A 21,218-nucleotide genomic window follows, 5' to 3' on the forward strand; every position below is an offset into this window, starting at 1 on the left:
GGGAAGGAAGTCCCGCCCCCATTCTACACCGGGCCGTTAATTCGCTGCGCGGGGCGGCTTTCGCAGTCCAGGTACCGAGAGCGCGAACGGTGAGTGCAATGGGCTGCGCGGGTAGGTCCTCCTCTCGGGCTTAGGGAGCGGGATCAACAGGTGGAGCCCGCCGTACCTCCTCTGAAGGGGCTCTGTTCTAGCTCATGTGTGGGAACGTAAGTTCTTGTATTCTTGCTTTGGTTTTAGCGCAGTGGCTGTTTACGTACTGGCTGTGTGCCTGTAGCCTCGAAAACGTTTTAGCATTTAATTTACAACTCAACCAGCCTGTATTGCAGGTGTTCTTTTCCGCAGGTTTTCATGCCTCGCCTGTTGCTCACTGATGGTTGGGGAAGGTCGGGCTGCCTGCAATAATCAAGCTAAACTGGGTCCTTTGTTATATGCAGAGAAATCAGCTTCACGGTAGTTAATCTTTTTTTCGATGTGGGGATCACCAGACCATCTGGGAAACCTTTCCCACGCACTGTCTCTATGTCCGGTGACTTTGGGAAGTCCTAAAGGACAACGGGGGAATTCACCAAGGTTAGGTCGAGTGAGCCTCCCCACCACCCCGGAGCCAGCATGGGACACAGCTTAACTCATTTCTTGGAGGAACTTGCCAGTGTGTCCCCAAGAGCCTGGGTGGCATAGTCTGTGCCCAACTGGTGCCTGAAGTCTACGGGGACTGCACTTCCTGTGCTCCGGACTTCCTCATAGGTACTTTTCCATCTGGCTGTTCATTTGTATCCTTTAATATCCTTTGTAATAAATCAGTAGTGGTGAGTAAAGTGCTTTCGTGAGATCTGTGAGCCTTTTGGCAAATTATCAAACCCAAGGAAGAGGTCATGTTACGGAAGGCAAGTCTGTGTGCCTGACAAACAGTGAGGCCAAACAATACCAAAACGTCAGTTTGGAGCAGAGAAAGGTATATTGCAGGGCCCTTCAAGGAGACGGGTGGCTCATGCCTTAAAAACCCAGAACTCCCCAAGCTTTCAGCAAAGCCCTTTTATAGGAAAGGTGAGGGAGGGGCGTGGTTAGTGGTTGCAGACTTCCTGGTGTCACATCCCTTGTTCTTGAGGTCAGGTCACGGTCAGGTCACCATGTTCCTGTTAGCCTCCACCAAACAAATGTTATTCTCTGTTCTGACAAGGAAGGGCAAGGTCCCAGGGCACAACTTTCACCCTTCGAGGTCCAGGCACTGCCTAAGAGGAGGGGTTCCTTGTGCAGACAGGTTACCCTGCCCGGGAGCCTTAGTCCAGCAGCCGGTCTGGGTCCTCCCGCCAGTGCCCAGGCCCCGCTAAGGAGGCAGATCTCAGCTGCTGGCGCCCGCAGGGCCAGGTCCCCAAACGCTGCCCAGCTGTCATCACTGAGGAACCCAGGCTCCCAGAACCCCAAGGGCCCTCAGGCTCCTCAGGCCGCCAAGACAGAGGCCGGTCCCATGGTCGGTGACCCATGGAGACCGCTGCACGACCAAAACAACCCAAAAAACCTGTTCTGCTTAAGTTACCTAGAGTGACTTCTGTTATCTGCAGCCAAACCCTGACTAATAGATGCATGGAACACAGACACACACACACACACACACACACACACAAAGTTATCTCTTAAAAATGATTTTTAGTATTAGCAAGATTGAACACGTTTTCAAATATTTATTGGCCGTGTATAATTCTCTTTTTAGGAACCACCTCTTCTAATCTGAGTTCCTTTTTAAAGACAGTTCTTTTGAAAAACTGTTTCATAAGAACTCTCTTTACACTGGGGATTCTAGTGATGCAAAGGGTATTGGGTTTTTTTTTTTTTTTTCCCCTCAGTAGATTCCATGTCTCTTACCCTTGTTTGTGGTGTTTTTAATGTCACATGTGGTCTGATGGTACCAATCTCTACTGTTCCATAGGTTGTCTTTCTAGCTGTCTTCTAGTGACAGGAAATTCAGAGAAACCAATAGGCCTGTTTCTCCAGGAGGGGGATGTCCCTCATGCCCTGAATTCTGCCAGGAAAGTAGATTGGATACCAAGTGACGTGGAGGAGGGGCTCCTGCAACCTTGCTGTGAAAACCTCTCCCCTCTGTGTCCCATGGACAGTGTCACCCAGTATCCCAGGGGAAACTGGAGCAGTTTTTGCTGAGCTGTTTGGGGCTGTTGTCCTAAAGCTAAGCAGGGGTGGGGGTGGGGGACAGACAGGTCCTAGGTCTGGTCCCTCATGTCCTTGTATTGCACAAGGGACAAAGCCTCATTTCCCAGGACATTCAAGCATATTCCAAGCAGAGGCCTCTTCCACCCCTGATTCTGCCCCTTCTTCCATTTCCTGCCCCTCCTTTTCCCCCCAGCTTCACACTGAGATTCTCACTTTCCCCTTTTTTCTCCTTATTCATTCTTTCATTCAAAACACATTTACTGGGACTTCCCTGGCGGTCCAGTGGATAGGACTTCGCCTTCCAATGCAGGGAGTGCAGGTTCGATCCCTGGTCGGGGAGATAAGATCCCACATGCCTCACGGTCAGAAAACCAAAACATAAAACAGAAGAAATAGTGTAATAAATTCATTAAAGACTTTAAAAATGGTCCACATCAAAAAAAATCTTAAAAAAAAAAAATTTACTGAGCTCCTGACCCAGGGGAAGATGACAGACAAATCTACACTTTTCATGAGACTTATTCCACCAGGGGTAAGGAACAGAAAGAAGTAAATGTAATAATAGCACCTATTTTGTGAGTGCCTATGTGCGTCCAAACTAAGGCACATCAAGGGTAATTCACTTGCCAAAGGTCACAACTAAGGATTCCAACCCAGGCACTGGTCAGAGATCATGCTGTTAACCAGCAACCCATACTGCCGCCTTGGTTATTACAGATGTGAGATTAGGGCTCTGTGCCATTTGTCAGCCAAGGTAAAATGTTTTGTGCTATAAATTTGTAAATCATGGCAGGCAGGGGAAGGACGATCTCATATAAAATAAAGTTCACAAGAATTGCAGTCGAGTTTTATAAAAAGGAGGACTATGGATTTGTCACATATCCAAGAAGGGATTTTGAAAGGGGAAATAATGCTCCCGCGGAAGACTCACCCACGCGGGCCTCACCCTTGCATTAGCGTGCAAAGGTGAGTTCTACCTGGCACCAAGCCTGGGAAGAGATAGACTCACTTCCTCCTTGGACTTTTGGGCTTAGACGTCATTCAGCATGGAGGGGATGGAAAAAGATTGCCATGCAAATGGAAATCAGAAGAAAGCTGGAGTAGCAATTCTCATATCAGACAAAATAGACTTTAAAATAAAGACTCTTCCAAGAGACAAAGAAGAACACTACATAATGACCGAGGGATCAGTCCTAGACGAAGATATAACAATTGTAAATATTTCAGCCCCCAACATAGGGGCAACTCAATACATAAGGCAAATGCTAACGGCCATGAAAGGGGAAGCTGACAGTAACACAGTCACAGTAGGGGACGTTAACACCCAGCTGGCGTCCTCGGCAGCCTCACTACCTGCAGAACTTCTGACACTGCTCTTCCTTCCCAGACAGTGACCTCGCAGGGTAGGCAGGGCCGTAGGAGGTGGGGGAGGGGAGAGAGCAACAGGACTCCACTCACTGTATCCCTCTCTGCTTCCATCCAGGGCTGCTGTCACTGTGACCAGAGGTGAGTGTGCTGGGAAGGGGCTTGAGCCCACCTTTACCAGGAGACTTTGGGAACCTCCAGTCTTGTATCAACCCAGGTCACTCTGAAGCCCTAAGACTTAGGCTGGGTGGGCAGTGGGCGGGGCAAGATGGATTATTAGAGGTGAACAGGATTCTGGAGATCAGGGAGCCAAGCAAAGTCATTATTAACTTTAAAAGCTGTGGTCTGTGCAGATTTGGGGGGCAGGCTGGCAGTGCCCGCAGGCTCCTGTAGGACAGAGGACAAGTCTGGGGCAACAGAGAGGTGCCCCTGCCCTCCCCCCGCCAGTCCATCATAAATCAGGCAGAGCACTTCTGATTTTCACACTCTGTTTCTCAGAAAGATAGTGGTGTCCTTGGCTCTGCACCTAGTGTTCCCACACTGCCTCCAAGATGTCAGCTAAAGCCATAGAGAGCGGGGGAGGAGATGCCACTGACCCCTTCCGGCCGGAATCCCCCTCTGATGGTGAGTGCCCTAGGGAAGCTCCAGAGGGCGGGGTGGCCCAGGGCTTGGGGTACCTGAACGAGGGCGGAGGGGGTCTGGGTTCTGGCCTGGAGCTGCCACCAGGTGCACTGTGCCCCATCAGGTCTCTAATCTCCTGGGCCTCACACTCCTGCTCTGTGAAGTCTGGAACCTGCCAGCTCCGCGTTGGTGCTGGGTCTCCCTCTCTCTGTCTTCTCCTTGGGTTCACCTCCAAGCATCTTTGTCACCTCTTAGCACAGCTGCCATTGAGGTCCCCTCCCAACATCAGAGTTCTTGGGAGTTTCGGGAGATGGTGGAGGGCGCCGTGTGGGGCCTCTGGTCCCTCAGCTGCCCACCCCGCTGGGAGCTCCCCCACCTCTTTTTTTTGTTTTTCCAGAGGAGGATGAACCTTCCCAGTCATCCGACCAGGCCTCTGATGGTTCTCCTGGGAAGCCACCACAGGGGCCACCCCAGGGGCCAGATGGATCTGGCTCTGACCCCCAGAGACCCACCCAAGGATGGAGGCAGCAATTTCTCCCGTAAAGCAGGTAACTGATCCCTGAGCATCAATCCACGGGCCCTCACCCAACTCCCCACTGCTTAGTTCAGCCTTCTGAGTTGTCAGCGTCAGGCCCACGTTCCTGATAGAATCGCTCTGACACTCACATTGTCAGAAAAAGGGCACAGTATACATGAGAGATGAAATAAATGACGCTCTAGAATCAGAGGAGCCACACTTCAGGACTTGGCTCTGCCTCTGACTTGCTGAGTGACCCAGAACCAGTCACTTGCCCTCTCTGGGCCTTGAATGGTTTGCTTTGAAGCACAGGGTAGGATGAGGTCCCTCTCAGGGCTTTCCCAGAGCCAGGTCAGATTCTGTTAGGAGGGACCGAGGCGCTGCTCAGGCTCCAGGGCAGCCGGCAGGCGCAGGCGCAGGCGCAGGCACGGCTCCTTGCCGGTTAAGTCCACTGGCCGTGCCCGACCTTTTGGCCCCATAGCACCCAAGGCGGGTGAGTACCATTTCTCCATTTTCGCTCCTCCCGTGATGCCCCAGGGCCTGGTTGTTAAAGTCCACCCAGGACACACCCTCGCAGAGCAGTGTCACGTGTAAGGGTGGGGCTAGCCTGGGGCCAGGGCAGCAAAAGACACAGGCTTTTTGTTTTATTTTGGGGGGGGGCCCATAGAATAGACACAGCATTAAATTTACCAAGGTAACCATTTGTCAGCGTGCAGTTCAGTAGTGTTGACTGTCTTCGCATTACCATGCAGCCAACCTCCAGAACTCTCTTCATCTGCCCAAAGTGAAACTCTGTACACATTAAACATTAACTACCCATATCCTCCTGCCCCCAGCTCCTGGCAACCACAGTTCCTTCTGGCTCTATAAATTTGACTAATCTAATCTAAATTCCACGGAGGTGGTATCATACCGTGTTTGTCTTCTTGTGACTAGTTTATTGTACTTAGCATAAGGTTCCCAAGGTTCACCTGTCTGTCAGAACTTGCTGTGTAAGGCTGAATGATATTCTATTGTGTGTATATACCACATGGTGATCATCCATTCATCCGTTGACGGACACTTGGGTTGCTTCCGCCTCTTGGCAATTGTGATCAATGCTGCTGTGAACACGGGGGTGCAAATATCTCTTCAAGACCCCGCTTTCCATTTCTTTGGATATATATCCAGAAATGGGATTGCTGGATCATATGGTTTTCTATTTTTAATTTTCTCAGGAACTGCCGTACATTTTCCATAGAGGTGATGGTGACTAGGGTGGCAGTGGTGGAGCCAGAGACAGATTGGAGTCATGCAGCCACAAGCCAAGGATTGTTGGCAACCCCTAGACAATGGTGCTAGAAAGAGGCAAGGAAGGATCCTCCCCTAGAGCTTTCAGAGAGAGCCTGGCCCTGCCTACACCTTGATTTTGGACTTCTGACCTCCAGAACTGTGAGGGACCATGAGAGAATCAACACAGTTTGTGGTAGTTGGTTACAGCAGCCTCAGGAAACTAATATGGGCAGACCTCATTTTATCGTACTTTGCAGATACTGCGTTTTTTACAAGTTGAAGGTTTGTAGCAACCTAGCATTGGCAGATATTGGTTCACATTTTTAGCAATAAAGTATTTTTAAATTAAGGTATACTCCTTGTCTTTTTAAACAAAAGGCTATTGCACATTTAGTAGACTACAGTATAGTATAAACATAACTTTTATATGCAGTGGAAACCAAAAACTTCACGTGATATTCGCTTTCTTGCGGTGGTCTGGAACCGACCCCTCAGTATCTCTGAGGTGTCCCTGGACAGAGATTGAAAATCCCATTGTGGTTGAAGGCTGCATTAGAGTCAGAGTCTATACAAGGAGGAGGTGGGAGTCTCTAGGGGGGTGCTGGACACTGGTAATAGAAAGGGGGCAGTTTCTGTTAGTGACAGGGTCTAGGGCAGCACCGTCCAATACACCTTTCTGCGATGGTAAGCATGCTCTCTGCGTGATCCAGTATGGTAGCCACTAGCCACATGTGACTATCGAGTCCCTGAAATGTGGGCCGTGGGACTGAGGAACTGAGTTTTAAATTTTATTTCATTTTAATTAACTAAGATTTAAATAGCACACATGGCTAGTGGTTCCTATAGTGGCCAGCATGGGCCTAGTGTATGACCTTGGGTGTGTGTGGCATAGAGTTCAAGATCTTTGGAAGTGAGGCATGAGAACTTCAAGGCCAGTTTGTTGGAAATATCATCTGTGCAGAAACGGAAACCCTCAAGACAGGTCAGGGGTACTGATGGAGAGAGAGGTGATGGTGAGCCATGAGCTGCAACCTTCAAGAAATGACTGCAGGTCTGAGCCTGATTTCGTACCTTCTCTCCCTTGCCTGGGACCAAGGCTCCTCTTCGTGGGGAGCTGGCTGAGCTCACTCCTGCAACTCCTGAAATCTCCGGAACTCCTGGTCCCAGCTGCCCCAGCACCCCAGTCCCTGCCCCTGTCATATGTCCCTGCCAGCCCCAAGCGCTCTCAGCAATTCGACATGGTCCAGGCATGCTCTGCCCCGTGGTGCCAGGGGCTCCAGCCACAAGGCAGGACACACACAAGGAGCAGGGTGACTTCTCTCTTTTTTTTTAAATTTAATTTTATTTATTTTTTTATACAGCAGGTTCTTCTTAGTTTTCCATTTTATACATATTAGTGTATACATGTCAATCCCAGTCTCCCAATTCATCCCACCAGAACACCCCACCACCACTCTTCCCCCCTTGTTCTCTACACTTGTATCTCTATTTCTGCCCTGCAAACTGGTTTTTCGAGGTTCCACATATATGCGTTAATATACGATATTTGTTTTTCTCTTTCTGACTTAACTCCACTCTGTATGACAGACTCTGTATGACGTAGATCCATCCACGTCACTACAAATGACCCAATTTCGTTCCTGTTTATGGTTGAGTAATATTCTATTGTATATATGTACCACATCTTCTTTATCCATTTGTCTGCTGATGGGTATTTAGGTTGCTTCCATATCCTGCCTATTGTAAATAGTGCTGCAGTGAACATTGGGGTGCATGTGTCTTTTTGAATTATGGTTTTCTGTGGGTATATGCCCAGTAGTGGGACTGCTGGGTCATGTGGTAATTCTATTTTTAGTTTTTTTAGGAACCTCCATACTGTTCTCCATAGCGGCTGTATCAATTTACATTCCCACCAACAGTGCAAGAGAGTTCTCTCTCCTCCACACCCTCTCCAGCATTTGTTGTTTGTAGATTTTCTGATGATGCCCATTCTGACCGGCGTAAGGTGATACCTCAATGTAGTTTTGATTGCATGTCTCTAATAATTAGTGATGTTGAGCAGCTTTTCATGTGCTTCTTGGCCATCTGTATGTCTTCTTTGGAGAAATGTCTATTTAGGTCTTCTGCCCATTTTTTGATTGGGTTGTTTGTTTTTTTTTTAATATTGAGCTGCATGAGCTGTTTATATATTTTGGAGATTAATCATTTGTCCGTTGATTCGTTTGTAAATATTTTCTCCCATTCTGAGGGTTGTCTTTTCGTCTTGTTTGTAGTTTCCTTTGCTGTGCAAAACTTTTAAGTTTCATTAGGTCCTATTTGTTTATTTTTGTTTTTATTTCCATTACTCTAGGATGTGGACCAAAAAAGATCTTGCTGTGATTTATGTCAAAGAGTGTTCTTCCTATGTCTCCTCTAAGAGTTTTATAGTGTCCGGTCTTACATTTAGGTCTCTAATCCATTTTGAGTTTATTTTTGTGTATGGTGTTAGGGAGTGTTCTAATTTCATTCTTTTACAAGTAGCTGTCCAGTTTTCCCAGCACCACTTATTGAAGAGACTGTCTTTTCTCCATTTTATATCCTTGCCTCCTTTGTCATAGATTAGTTGACCATAGGTGTGTGGGTTTATCTCTGGGCTTTCTATCCTGTTCCATTGATCTATATTTCTGGTTTTGTGCCAGTACCATATTGTCTTGATTACTGTAGCTTTGTAGTATAGTCTGAAGTAAGGGAGTCTGATTCCTCCAGCTCTGTTTTTTTCCCTCAAGACTGCTTTGGCTATTTGGGGTCTTTTGTGTCTCCTACAAGTTTTCAGGTTTTTTGTTCTAGTTCTGTAAATAATGCCACTGGTATTTTGATAGGGATTGCACGGAATCTGTAGATTGCTTTGGGTAGTATAGTCATTTTCACAATATTGATTCTTCTAATCCAAGAACATGGTATATCTCTCCATCTGTTTGTGTCATCTTTGATTTCTTTCATCAGTGTCTTATAGTTTTGTGAGTACAGGTCTTTTGTCTCCCTAGGTAGGTTTATTCCTAGGTATTTTACTCTTTTTGTTGCAATGGTGAATGGGATTGTTTCCTTAATTTCTCTTTCTGATCTTTCATTGTTAGTGTATAGGAATGCAAGAGATTTCTGTGCATTAATTTTGTATCCTGCAACTTTACCAAATTCATTGATTAGCTCTAGTAGTTTTCTGGTGGCATCTTTAGGATTCTCTATGTATAGTGTCATGTCATCTAAAAACAATAAGTTTTATTTCTTCTTTTCCAATTTGGATTCCTGTTATTTTTCTTCTCTGACTGCTGTGGCTTAGGACTTCCAAAATTGTGTTGAATAATAGTGGTGAGAGTGGACATCCTTTTCTTGTTCCTTGTCTTAGAGGAAATGCTTTCAGTTTTTCACCATTGAGAATGATGTTTTGCTTTGGGTTTGTCGTATATGGCCTTTATTATGTTGAGGTAGGTTCCCTCTATGCCCACTTTCTGGAGAGTTTTTATCATAAATGGGTGTTGAATTTTGTCAAAAGCTTTTTCTGCATCTATTGAGATGATTATATGGTTTTTCTTCTTCAGTTTCTTAATATGGTGTATCACATTGATTGATTTGCGTATATTGAAGAATCCTTGCATCCCTGGGATAGATCCCACTTGATCATGGTGTATGATCGTTTTCATGTGTTGTTGGATTCTGTTTGCTAGTATTTTGTTGAGGATTTTTGCATCTATATTCATCAGTGATATTGGTCTGTAATTTTCTTTTTTTGAGGTATCTCTGTCTGGTTTTGGTATCAGGGTGATGGTGGCCTCATAGAACGAGTTTGGGAGTGTTCCTTCCTCTGCAATTTTTTGGAAGAGTTTGAGAAGGATGGGTATTAGCTCTTCTCTAAACGTTTGATAGAATTCACCTGTGAAGCCATCTGGTCCTGGACTTTTGTTTGTTGGAAGATTTTTAATCACCATTTCAATTTCATTACTTGTGATTGGTCTGTTCATATTCTCTATTTCTTCCTGGTTCACTCTTGGAAGGTTATACCTAAGAATTTGTCCATTTCCTCCAGGTTGTCCGTTTTATTGGCATAGAGTTGCTTGTAGTGGTCTCTCATGATACTTTGTACTTCTGCGGTGTCCGTTGTAACTTCTCCTTTACATCTCTAATTTCATTGATTTGAGTCCTCTCCCTCTTTTTCTTGATGAGTCTGGCTAAAGGTTTATCAATTTTGTTTATCTTCTCAAAGAACCAGCTTTTAGTTTTATTGATCTTTGCTATTATTTTCTTTGTGTCTATTTCATTTCTTTCTGCTCTGATCTTTATGATTTCTTTCCTTCTACTAACTTTGGGTTTGTTTGTTCTTCTTTCTCTAGTTCCTTTAGGTGTAAGGTTAGCTTGGTTATTTGAGATTTTTCTTGTTTCTTGAGGTAGGCTTGTATTGCTATTAATTTCCCTCTTAGAACTGCTTTTGCTGCATCCCATAGGTTTTGGATCATCGTGTTTTCATTGTCATTTGTCTCTAGGTATTTTTTAATTTCCTCTTTGATTTCTTCACTGATCTCTTGGTGAAGAGATTTAGTAACGTATTGTTTAGCCTCCATGTGTTTGTGTTTTTTACGTTTTCTTTCCCTGTAATTGATTTCTAATCTTACAGCGCTGTGGTCGGAAAAGATGCTTGATATGATTTCAGTTTTCTTAAATTTACCAAGGCTTGATTTGTGACCCAAGATGGGATCTATCCTGGAGAATGTTCCATGTGCACTTGAGAAGAAAGTGTAATCTGCTGTTTGTGGATGGAATGTCCTATAAATATCAATTAAATCTCTCTGGTCTATTGTGTCATTTACAGCTTGTGTTTCCTTATTAATTTTCTGTCTGGATGATCTGTCCATGGGTGTAAGTGAGGTGTTAAAGTCTCCCACTATTATTGTGTCACTGTCGATTTCCTCTTTTATAGCTATTAGCAGTTGCCTTATGTATTGAGGTGCTTGTATGTTGGGTGCACGTATATTTATAATTGTTATATCTTTTTCTTGGATTGATCCCTTGATCATTATGTAGTGTCCTTCCTTGTCTCTTGTAACATTCTTTATTTTAAAGTCTATTTTATCTGATATGAGTATAGCTACTCCAGCTTTCTTTTGATTTCCATTTGCATGGAATATCTTTTTCCATCCCCTCACTTTCAGTCTGTATGTGTCCCTAGGTCTAAAGTGGGTCTCTTGTAGACAGCATATATATGGGTCTTGTTTTTGTATCCATTCAGCCAGTCTATGTCTTTTGGTTGGGGCATTTAATCCATTCACGTTTAAGGTAATTATCGATATGTATGTTCCTATGACCATTTTCTTAATTGTTTTGGGTTTGTTTTTGTAGGTCCTTTTCTTCTCTTGTGTTTCCCACTTAGAGAAGTTCCTTTAGCATTTGTTGTAGAGCTGGTTTGGTGGTGCTGAATTCTCTTAGCTTTTGCTTGTCTCTAAAGCTTTTGCTTTCTCCATCCAATCTAAATGAGATCCTTGCCGGGTAGAGTAATCTTGGTTGTAGGTTCTTCCCTTTCATCACTTTAAGTATATATCATGCCACTCCCTTCTGGCTTGCAGAGTTTCTGCTGAGAAATCAGCTGTTAACCTTATGGGAGTTCCCTTGTATGTTATTTGTCGTTTTTCCCTTGCTGCTTTCAATAATTTTTCTTTGTCTTTAATTTTTGCCACTTTGATTACTATGTGTCTCGGCGTGTTTCTCCTTGGGTTTATCCTGTATGGGACTCTCTGCGCTTCCTGGACTTGGGTGGCTATTTCCTTTCCCATGTTAGGGAAGTTTTCGACTATAATCTCTTCAGATATTTTCTCTGGTCCTTTCTCTCTCTCTTCTCCTTCTGGGACCCCTATAATGCGAATGTTGTTGCGTTTAATGTTGTCCCAGAGGTCTCTTAGGCTGTCTTCATTTCTTTTCATTCTTTTTTCTTTAGTCTGTTCCGCAGCAGTGAATTCCACCATTCTGTCTTCCAGGTCACTTATCCGTTCTTCTGCCTCAGTTATTCTGCTATTGATTCCTTCTAGTGTAGTTTTCATTTCAGTTATTGTATTGGTCATCTCTGTTTGTTTGTTCTTTAATCCTTCTAGGTCTTGGTTAATCATTTCTTGCATCTTCTCAATCTTTGCCTCCATTCTTATTCCGAGGTCCTGGATCATCTTCACTATCATTATTCTGAATTCTTTCTCTGGAAGGTTGCCTATCTCCATTTCATTTAGTTGTTTTTCTGGGTTTTTTTCTTGTTCCTTCATCTGGTACATAGCCCTCTGCCTTTTCATCTTGTCTATCTTTCTCTAACTGTGTTTCTTGGTCCACAGGCTGCAGGATTGTCGTTTTTCTTGCTTCTGCTGTCTGCCCTCTGGTGGTTGAGGCTATCTAAGAGGCTTGATGGGAGGCTCTGGTGGTGGGTAGAGCTCTCATTTACCAGTTTTATTTTACATAGGATGCCTCATTTACTAGAACCATAGATTCCAAGTTGCTCCATGAAAAATGTGATATTCTTAGCTGTCAACATTAGGGAATTTCCCCAATCACATTTTTAAATTGATTTAATGTGTTATTTTTGAAAACATAAGTTGGGATATCACAAAATGGACTTAGCCTGCAGAGGCTTACTTTCAACCAGAGAGCTCCATTTCCATGTTCCACTTAACAGAACCCAAAATGATCTTCCTTCCCAAACCTCTTCCTTTTCCTGCACTATCTAAGAAAAAGTAACCACACTCTACATAGTTCCCTAAGCCAGAACCCTAGCAGCCATTTTTGCTTCTCTTTTCCCCTTCCCGCTCCATATCTAGTCACTGAGCACTTCTAGTCTACCACCCAAATGACCTCAGATCCTTTCCCTCCACTCCAATCTCTGCCACTGCCTTTAGTTTGAACCCTCACTCCTCTCTTAGATGAATATAAAGTCTCTTAATGGGTTTTGTTGCTTCCATCAGTCCTACTTATTCTCAAGCGTGACCTCACTACAAACCACCTGATAGTGACTCCTTAACTTCACAACATTCAATGGCTCTCATGTTTCTGGGAAGAAAACCAAGCTCTTTACCCCAGCATCTACTTGGGGTTAATAGATCTAGGTTTGAATTTCAGGTTTAAGTACTTTGCAGCAGTGTGACCTCAGACTATTGGGCTTTCTAAGCCTTTGTTTTCTCACCGTGCCTGAGGTCACTGAGGGCAGGACTATTTTTCACACACGGGTGCCTGGCATGTAGGAGGGACTAATCAATGTTGAATGAAGGGAAAGTATTTTAAAATCCACATCAAAAAATTGTTCCTCCTTAAAAAAAGAAAATCCTGATACACTATGCCACTTCCAACCAAATTTGACTTCTACCTTTATTTTCTGATGATCACAATAAGGTGCCTTTGGGGATCCACACAATCAGGGATCAAATCCTGGCCACACCCCTGAGCAATCATGTGACCTTGGGAACGTTACTTAGCTTCTGTAAAATCTGTAAAATGAAGGTTTCTGAGGATTTTGTTCCCGAGGGTTAAATGAGTACCTCACTTGGAACGGGGGCGGGCGCATAGTGTTTGCCAAATGTTAACTATCGTTATCATCTTCATCAAATCAAGACCGTGGTACCTCACTTTGTGACTCTCAAGTTTGTATGAGAAAATCGTACTTTATGCGTTGTTGTTGGCTAAAGTAGGGAAACCTGGAAACTCCTGCCGTGGAAGAGAGAAACAGGCGAGAAAAGCGAGTTGCTGAATCCCAGCGCCTCCGAGGTGGGAGGGAGGAGTTCGGTACCTAATTTACTGATGAGGAAGTGGAGGGGTGACGTGTCCTCGAGTCTCATTCAAGACACAGCCACAGCTCTTTATTGAGAGTAGGACCAGGGCCCCGGGGGTTGCTATGGTTAAACTGTAGGCGGAAACTAACACTCTTTGGAAGGCAAGACAGGAGGAGCATTCAGTTATAAAAAACGGTCAAAAATTGGGGTGAAACTAAGTTCGTTGAGCAATACATCAAATGAGTCAACTGTCGGCCCGGTGAAACCGAGTTGCTAACTGAACTGGCATTTTACGAATAGGGGCTTTCTACAGAGCCCACTGACTCAGGACGGCTTCGATTAACAAACTCCCACTGTGCTTCCCGCAGGACCCGAAAGCTCGGAGCGCGAGAGGTGAATGGAAACCAGAGTCCGGGGCGCGCCGCTCGGGGGGCGGGGCAGCCGCGGGCGGGGGCGGGGCATTGTGAGTTCCATGCCTGCGCTCTGAGGAGGGCGCGTGGAGGGAACTCTGGTCGTGATTGGTCCGTCGTAACCAGGTGACCGAAGGACACATTCCGGTAGGCAAGGGCTGGCCGGGCTAGCTACTTTCAGTCAGGAGGCGGTGGCGGAAGGAGGAGGAGGTCCGGCTGCGCTCTCTCCCTGCAGTGGCTGCGCGTCTCAGCGCTTGTCTGGTTCCCACCCCTTTTTTTTTTTTTTTTTTTTTTCCCACCCCTTTTAAATAAGCCGGTCTGGTCACCGTCCTCACAGACTAGTTGGCTCCAGGGAGGCGGCGGCGGCGGGGGTGCGGCCGCCCCTGCCCGGGGCCCGGCGGCTGGGCGGACAGGAGAGCGGCGGGCGAAGTCGCGTCTGCATGTGCGGCACAGCCCCGGCATAGCCCGGGGCTGCCAGTGCCCGCCGCGCCGTTGTTGGGGGAGGGGGCGGCTTCTGAGCTCGGCGGAGTCGGGGGACGAGCGGAGGCGGCGGCGGCGAGGAGTGAAGGCGCCCCATGGGGAACTCGCTGTCTTGTTGCCTGTCCCGCAATGCCTGCCCCAAGTTGGGCCGGCGCAGGGGGTCAGCGGAGCCGGACTGCGAGTCTGAGGTCTACAAGGCGGCGGCCGGGAACGCGGTGGCAGTAGCTCCGGCGGCGGCTACCGTGGAACCCGCCGAGTTGGATTTCGCAGGTGGCGAAGGCCACCACCTGCAGCACATCAGCGACCGGGAGATGCCCGAAGGTAAGAAGCGGCTGGCGCGCCTCGCCCCTCGCGGGGTAGGCGCCGTCCGCTCTCGGGCTTACCTCTGGCCTCCGCCGCCCCAGGGTCCCCCGGGAGGGAGACGCCGCCTAGGGCTCCTTCTTGCCCGGAGTTGGCTCTCCAGGGCTGAGCACCGGGGATGAAGGCTGGCCTCTGCTTGGCGTCCCCACCCCTTATTCTTTACAGTCGCGTCCGGCCAGTCTCCTTCCCTCTTCCCTACCCGAATGCCCAATTCTTTCCCCCGTTCCCATTTCCCAGCCCGGCCTGAGACCCTCCAATCCGCGGCCCTTCCTGTTCGTGGTTCTATTTAACATCTCGTGGGACTTAGCAGAGACTTTCTGTGTATTCTCTCTTTTCTTAATGAAAACTTAAATACTCTAACTTCGGCGTATCCATCCCGTCTCCCTATCCAGATGGTACCTAAGCGAAGGAACTAGGTAAGGGCCTGATGATAGACTTCTGTTCGTTAAGGTAGTTGATACTCGAGACAATTAAGACAAACATTAGAGGATTTGTCATTTCAATTCAAAATAGAGATGGACAGAGTCAGTGTGGTGTTTCTTAACTAAAATTCTTTGGATTTTAATGTTTTCAGTCGCCCTGATAGAAGCTACTTTATCCCTTCTAACTATAATTTGAACACGATAGGAAAGAAAATGGTGGGAGAGGGGCTTAAAATAACTGTGAACGGTGTGAAACGTTACTGCACGGCTGCAGAGAATAGTTGTTGGTTTTTTTTTCTTTACCAAAGGAGACCCCATGGAGTTCTGATTACTTTTAAATTCCCACTTTGACACAAGTATGTCTTCAGCTGCACAGCCTTAACCGACTTCTTTTGCACGTTGCCTGTTCTAAGGGAGGGTGTGAGGTGGTTCCTGAGACTGCTGGACAGAAGTTTCAAAGGAGAAAAAACAAATTCAGATTGTAATTTGTAATATAAAGGTTTGGGAGTTAACATACCACATCCATCCTGCAGAAAAATGTCTCCATGGCTCCCCTCCGCCCCCCCGCCCAGTAGAATACTATTCAACTTAAGAATGTTCAGGTAAAAGTTCTGAAGACTAAGTGGCTGGGGGTGGGTGTTGTCGGGGAGGAGAGGAGAGAGAGAAGAGAGGCACTTTAATAAAGACTGTTCTTTGAAGTATAAAACATTGTATCATAAGATGTTAAAGCCCCACTGGCCCATTTGTTTCATTGAAATGCCAGAGATTATTTCATTATTTCATAGACGAAATGTCTTACAGCTCTTCTATTTAAATTTTAGTTGGGTTTATTGAATTTCTTTAAAAGTTAGAATAATTAAGCCTGTGGATTCACCCTTATGATGGACGTGGCTTTGTAAGTGAAAGTACTCCCTTTTCAGAATAGTTAGATATTGTGAAAGAATGAACAAATTATGTGAATTAATTGTAGCTTTAAACACAAAGCATGTAAGTACTTGTGAAAACTGCTCTGCTTGTTGCTATAAGGTAAGCCTCTAAATGATTTTTCAAAACAGTTAGTAGTTGGCTAGTGTAGGATGAGAGACGAAAATTGGACCTTTATAGAATTCTTTTAAGATTTACAATGCATTTTCTTGTGTATTTCACTTGGCCCTTCCATCTACAAATAAGGCCCGTATATATTCTCCCTCTGTTGCCGATGAAGAAGCCAAGACTTGGAGATCTGAAATGACTGTGTAACACAGCTACTGAACAGAAGAGACAGACTTGGGAGGTGGTAGATATGCCAATTCAGTTCTTGGGATGCTTAAGAAACTGTTTAGAGTGCACCTTATATTTGATAATTTATCCATAAGTTAGCCTATCTCAGCATACTCCAGTTTTGATTATTGCCATTCCAGTTGATTGTACACAACTCAGAAGCAACATTACCTCTCCATTCTCTGTCTGTACATACATTGCAATGGATATGAATAAAAGTAGAAGTCATGAAATAGCCTAAATTTATCAGTCAGGTAAACACGGTTGATATAATTTAAAGAGTTTGTTCTGGTGAAATCCAATTGAAGCCGAGAATGCCCTGGACAGAGGGACATTAGGGGAAGCTGGTAAGCGGGCAGGTAAGGTACTAAGCATTTAGCATACGACTATGTTATGCTAAGGAAGGAGTGCTAAATCAGGAACTGGAAAAATAGAGTTCATGAGTACAGGATTTACCTTTTTATGTTTAACATGATTGTTAAAATTTCATTTCAATTTGTCTTTTTTGGGGGGGCATTCAATAAAGTGATAAGAGAAACCTCAATTTCAGCATTTGCCTATTAATTAAGTTTCCATAGAAACAAGGTCAGAACACCGAATATAAAGTACAGGCACATTGGAAGTTTGCTCTTAATGTCTTTATTTCAGACAATTTTGTATCAGTTTCCCTGGAACTGAGAAATACCTACTCAGATATAAAACATTTTGGCTTTTCTACAGTGAAGAATTATTTGGTTACTTAGAGGAAAATCGTACATAAATGATGCTCTGTCTTGTTCTTCAGAAACATTGGAGAAGAACCATGATTTCTTCAAGCCATCTCAAAAAAGTAACTCCTAAGAACGTAGTATAGATTTCAGATAGACTCAAAAGAATTTTTTACTACTTTGTCTTTAACAGTATATCTAATATAACTGATGGTAGTGTCATAATAGAAAATAAGATGCTACGGTCCTATTATCTGATTTTATTTTTATTCATCAACTTTTCATACAGCCTTTATGTCTGACCTTAGGAGCTTTGCTAATTTTCTGGTGAAAGGTGCTCTCTCAAGTGACCCCTACCTCCCATCCCCCTGAAGAGTGGGTAGGGAAGGAATTGGCAATATGATGTGGAAAAACCTCTGAGCAACAGATCTTTCCTTTTTTTGGTGACAGTATTAATAAACGTTTGATGTAAAAGATTTAGAAAACACAGAAAAGTCCTTCACTCACACTCAGAATAGCCAGAATTTTTATTAATATTTTGGTGTTGGTTCTTCCTGAACCTTTTGTATGCATATAAACATAACATTGTGTTTATTTTACAAAGATGGGATTGTTCTTTATGTGCCACTTTGTAACTTTTTGTTATAAACAAAAGTAACGACATGAAGCTCCTGGAACCGTGCTGACACCTAGAGAGTGCTCCAGGGTGATGTATTTCCATGCAACTGCGCATGGCTCTACAGCCTGCCTTTTACCAGCTGTTTACTGTGCCATCGAATGGTTGGAGCATAATTCATTTACCCAGCCTTTATGGTTGAGCATCTTTTATAATCCCATTATAATGCTTTATTCAGGGGACACAGGTAAAAACTGATGCATTGTATTGATACTTCCCTATAGCATTCTGATTGTACACTTTGTCTTATGACTTAATTAAATTCATAGGGTGAGTCATTTTGTAGTAAAGGTATTTTAACATTAAATGTTCTTTTCCCAAATTAAAGTTACCATTGATTTTTCACTGAACATTAGATTTCCTCTTTTAGGTTTTCGTGGTTCTTGGTAACCTGTCTTGTGTCTTTGATTCTGAGTAACTAAACTAGTACTCTAAGAGATCTGAAATTAACTCTGGTCTTAGGTGACAGACACATCAAAAGACAGCATTAGAAGAAATCTTAGATGATGTGGGAAAATTGGGAGAAACTTACCTGGTTTTGGGTACACTGAGACATGATTATTAGGCACCATTCCAGAGGCAGGACAAACAGTGGTTAGACAAGACAAAAGCCGTATCCTAACTCAGGTCCTTACTTTCTAGAGGTGCCTGGGGGCTGACGACACAAGAATAACATCAGGTAGTGAGAACACTAAGAAAGAAAATGAAGGTGTAATGGGCTGGGGAGGAGGACAGTTTTACAAGGGGTGGTTAAAGACAGCTTCTCTCCTTAAGCGACCCATGAGCAGTCCTAAGAGAGCCATGTGAGGCTGTGGGAGAAGAGGCTTCTGTGCAGTTCCTAAGAAGGGAATGTGCTTGATGCGTGCCAAGGACAGAAAGATGGGTGGCTGCAGCTGAGTGAATGAATGGCAGGAGGAATATGGGGGATTAAGACCTTGTATGCCTAGTGGGCCTTGACAAAAAAATATGAATTTTAGTCTAATTGTAATGGGAAACCATTGAAGGATTATATGCAGGGGAATGATGTTAATTCTTAGAAAAAGGGAAGGGGGGTAGAGAGGGTGGAGGGAGATCAGACCAGCTACTGTGTGAGAACAGACTGTAAGGGTGGAAGGAAGCAGAGAGGGAGACCAGTTAGGAGGCTGGTGCGGTAGCTCAGGTGAGAGCCAGCAGTGGCTTGAACAAAAAAGCGATATTAATAAGGGTCTAAAATAGGCTGTAGTATATAGATTGCTCTTGGATTTCATTTGATTCTCACCATGTTCTGAGTTAGGTAGTGTAGGAATTCTTCTCTTAGGTATAAATTGAGTTGTCCAAGGTTTTAACAATGAGTATTGATAGAGAGTAGGACTGTAAATTCCAAATGCATGGCATATAGGAACAGGATTTATTGTTGACATTATGTGAGCTTCTTTGGAATACTACCTTTTTTCTCACCCTTTTTTGTTGTGGTTGTTTTAGTGTATTAAAGTAATAAAAGTTAAGAGTTAAAACAGTAACACTGCATAATGTGAAATGAAATGAAGGTAACTTGCAACCCAGAAAGGTTCTTAAAAGTCCAAGAAACTGAGTAAAGTACTCTTTAGAAATATATAAAGCCAGGTGTACTTACCTATGTGTCACCTCTCAGTCATGATCACTGTAACACTGATTGAGGATTAAAATAAGGCAAAACTGAGAACCAGGGTAGAGGCAGGTACAGAAGCAGTTGGAAACCAGAGCTGGGAAGTTGGGAAGCCAGGATGGTCAGAAGCTAGGGAAGCAGGGTCAAGGCGTGGGTGAGCCGTAGCCTGGCAGGTGCAGGAGCCTGCTGTGTCCCCGCTGGTGAGGCAGCCCAGCTCAGGGCTGGCTGGCAGGAACTCCCTGACTGCGGTGGCAAGTGTGGACTCAGAGAGATGAAGCCATCAGTTTCCATGGTAATTGTAAGGACTGTAATGTTTGTCTTATGAGCCATAAAACCAATACACTGTGCAGTATAGGGGTGCTAGGGCAGTTCAGTAAATGCAGTGGTTGCCGTTAAGTGAACTGCTCAGCAGTTGGCCCAGAAACTGCTGACATCTCCTGTTTATTTGGAATATATTGAAATCAATATGTTGATATTAATCGCTTTCTGAAATATGCTGCTTCTGTCAGATGCTTTCTTGGTCACTTCCCTCTCCCTCTAATATTTTAACAAGGAAAAATCATTTATCGACAGTTTGATAGCATAGTTTTAACACTTTTAGCCTTCAGTAATGCATTTCATTTGTTCTAAGTTGCCTATATTTTCACACTTTTAACAACTGCAATCGAGATGGATCTTAACAACTGGTAGAATCTTAGATTGGAGGAAAAACAGTATTCAGTGTCGGTGGTGTTTTACAGGTTTCCTCTGAGGAATGTTTACATTAAGACCGAGTTTAATTTTTTTTTAATCATACTTTTTCTACATCGACCTATCATGCTGTCAAATAAGTTGCAATTTAAATTGCTAATACAAAAATGATGGGTCTTAAAATACAGTTTTAATCATAACCCCTAATCATGAGCTCAAGAATATTTCTCCTGGGTAAAACATTCTTAGAGGTTTCTAAAGAAATAACTTTCGGAAGAATCCATGTAATTTCCTGAATGCACAGTAATTCCCTGAAGTCTCTAAATTACTGTGTGTGCATGTGGTGGGGAGAGGGATGAGAGGGATGGTGGGTGGTAAAGCTTTGCTTAATAGTTGGCAGTCTTACCTTTGTGATAGTGAAGAGTGTGGTAGGTTTTATCATAGTCTCCTTAGGCTCTTGGGAAGATAGTTAATGGGAAGTGCAGAAATATTGTGTGTATGTATGAGTTTACTGTCTAATGGCTCACATGTCCATTCTATAAAATAGTGATGTGGTATTTTTCATTAGCAAAAAGTGCAAGTTATATAGAAAATTGTTAGTTATATAGGCTATAAACAAAAGATTAATATTTTCTGCAAACCTCATGCAAACTGACAGCAGTAGGGCCCTGGTGTTTACAGTACATTCAAATGATAGGCCAACTCACCAAAGTGGAAATAACACTGATAACTGTGGGAAAATGGTCAAACTGTGTAATCAAAAGAAATACAAATTAGATCTACAGTGAGGTTCCTCATTCATATCAGTAGGAATTTTTTTTTTTTTTTTCAAGTATCCAAAGCAAGGGTAGGAACTCAAAATGTCATGATTGGTAGCATTATACC

General features: G+C 44.2%; 1 protein-coding gene across 14 annotated transcripts in view; it reads left to right on the top strand.

The window, feature by feature from the left end:
• Positions 1-21,218, top strand: part of LOC132359952 (cyclin-Y-like protein 1) — a 49,407-nt gene that overhangs the window by 535 nt on the left and 27,654 nt on the right. For 2 of the 14 annotated variants that reach the window (XM_059914887.1, XM_059914897.1), the window contains exons 1-4: positions 103-206; positions 3,647-3,669; positions 4,027-4,152; positions 4,547-4,697. Coding sequence is in view for 2 of the 14 variants with exons in the window: in XM_059914899.1 (XP_059770882.1) it covers positions 14,690-14,915 (226 nt within the window). In the remaining 12 variants the exon portion in view is untranslated. The other 12 variants (XM_059914899.1, XM_059914900.1, XR_009500989.1 and 9 more) reach the window with 11 other exon arrangements.

The sequence above is a fragment of the Balaenoptera ricei genome, chromosome 2 (assembly GCF_028023285.1).
Source record: "Balaenoptera ricei isolate mBalRic1 chromosome 2, mBalRic1.hap2, whole genome shotgun sequence".
Classification (NCBI taxonomy): Eukaryota; Metazoa; Chordata; class Mammalia; order Artiodactyla; family Balaenopteridae; genus Balaenoptera; species Balaenoptera ricei.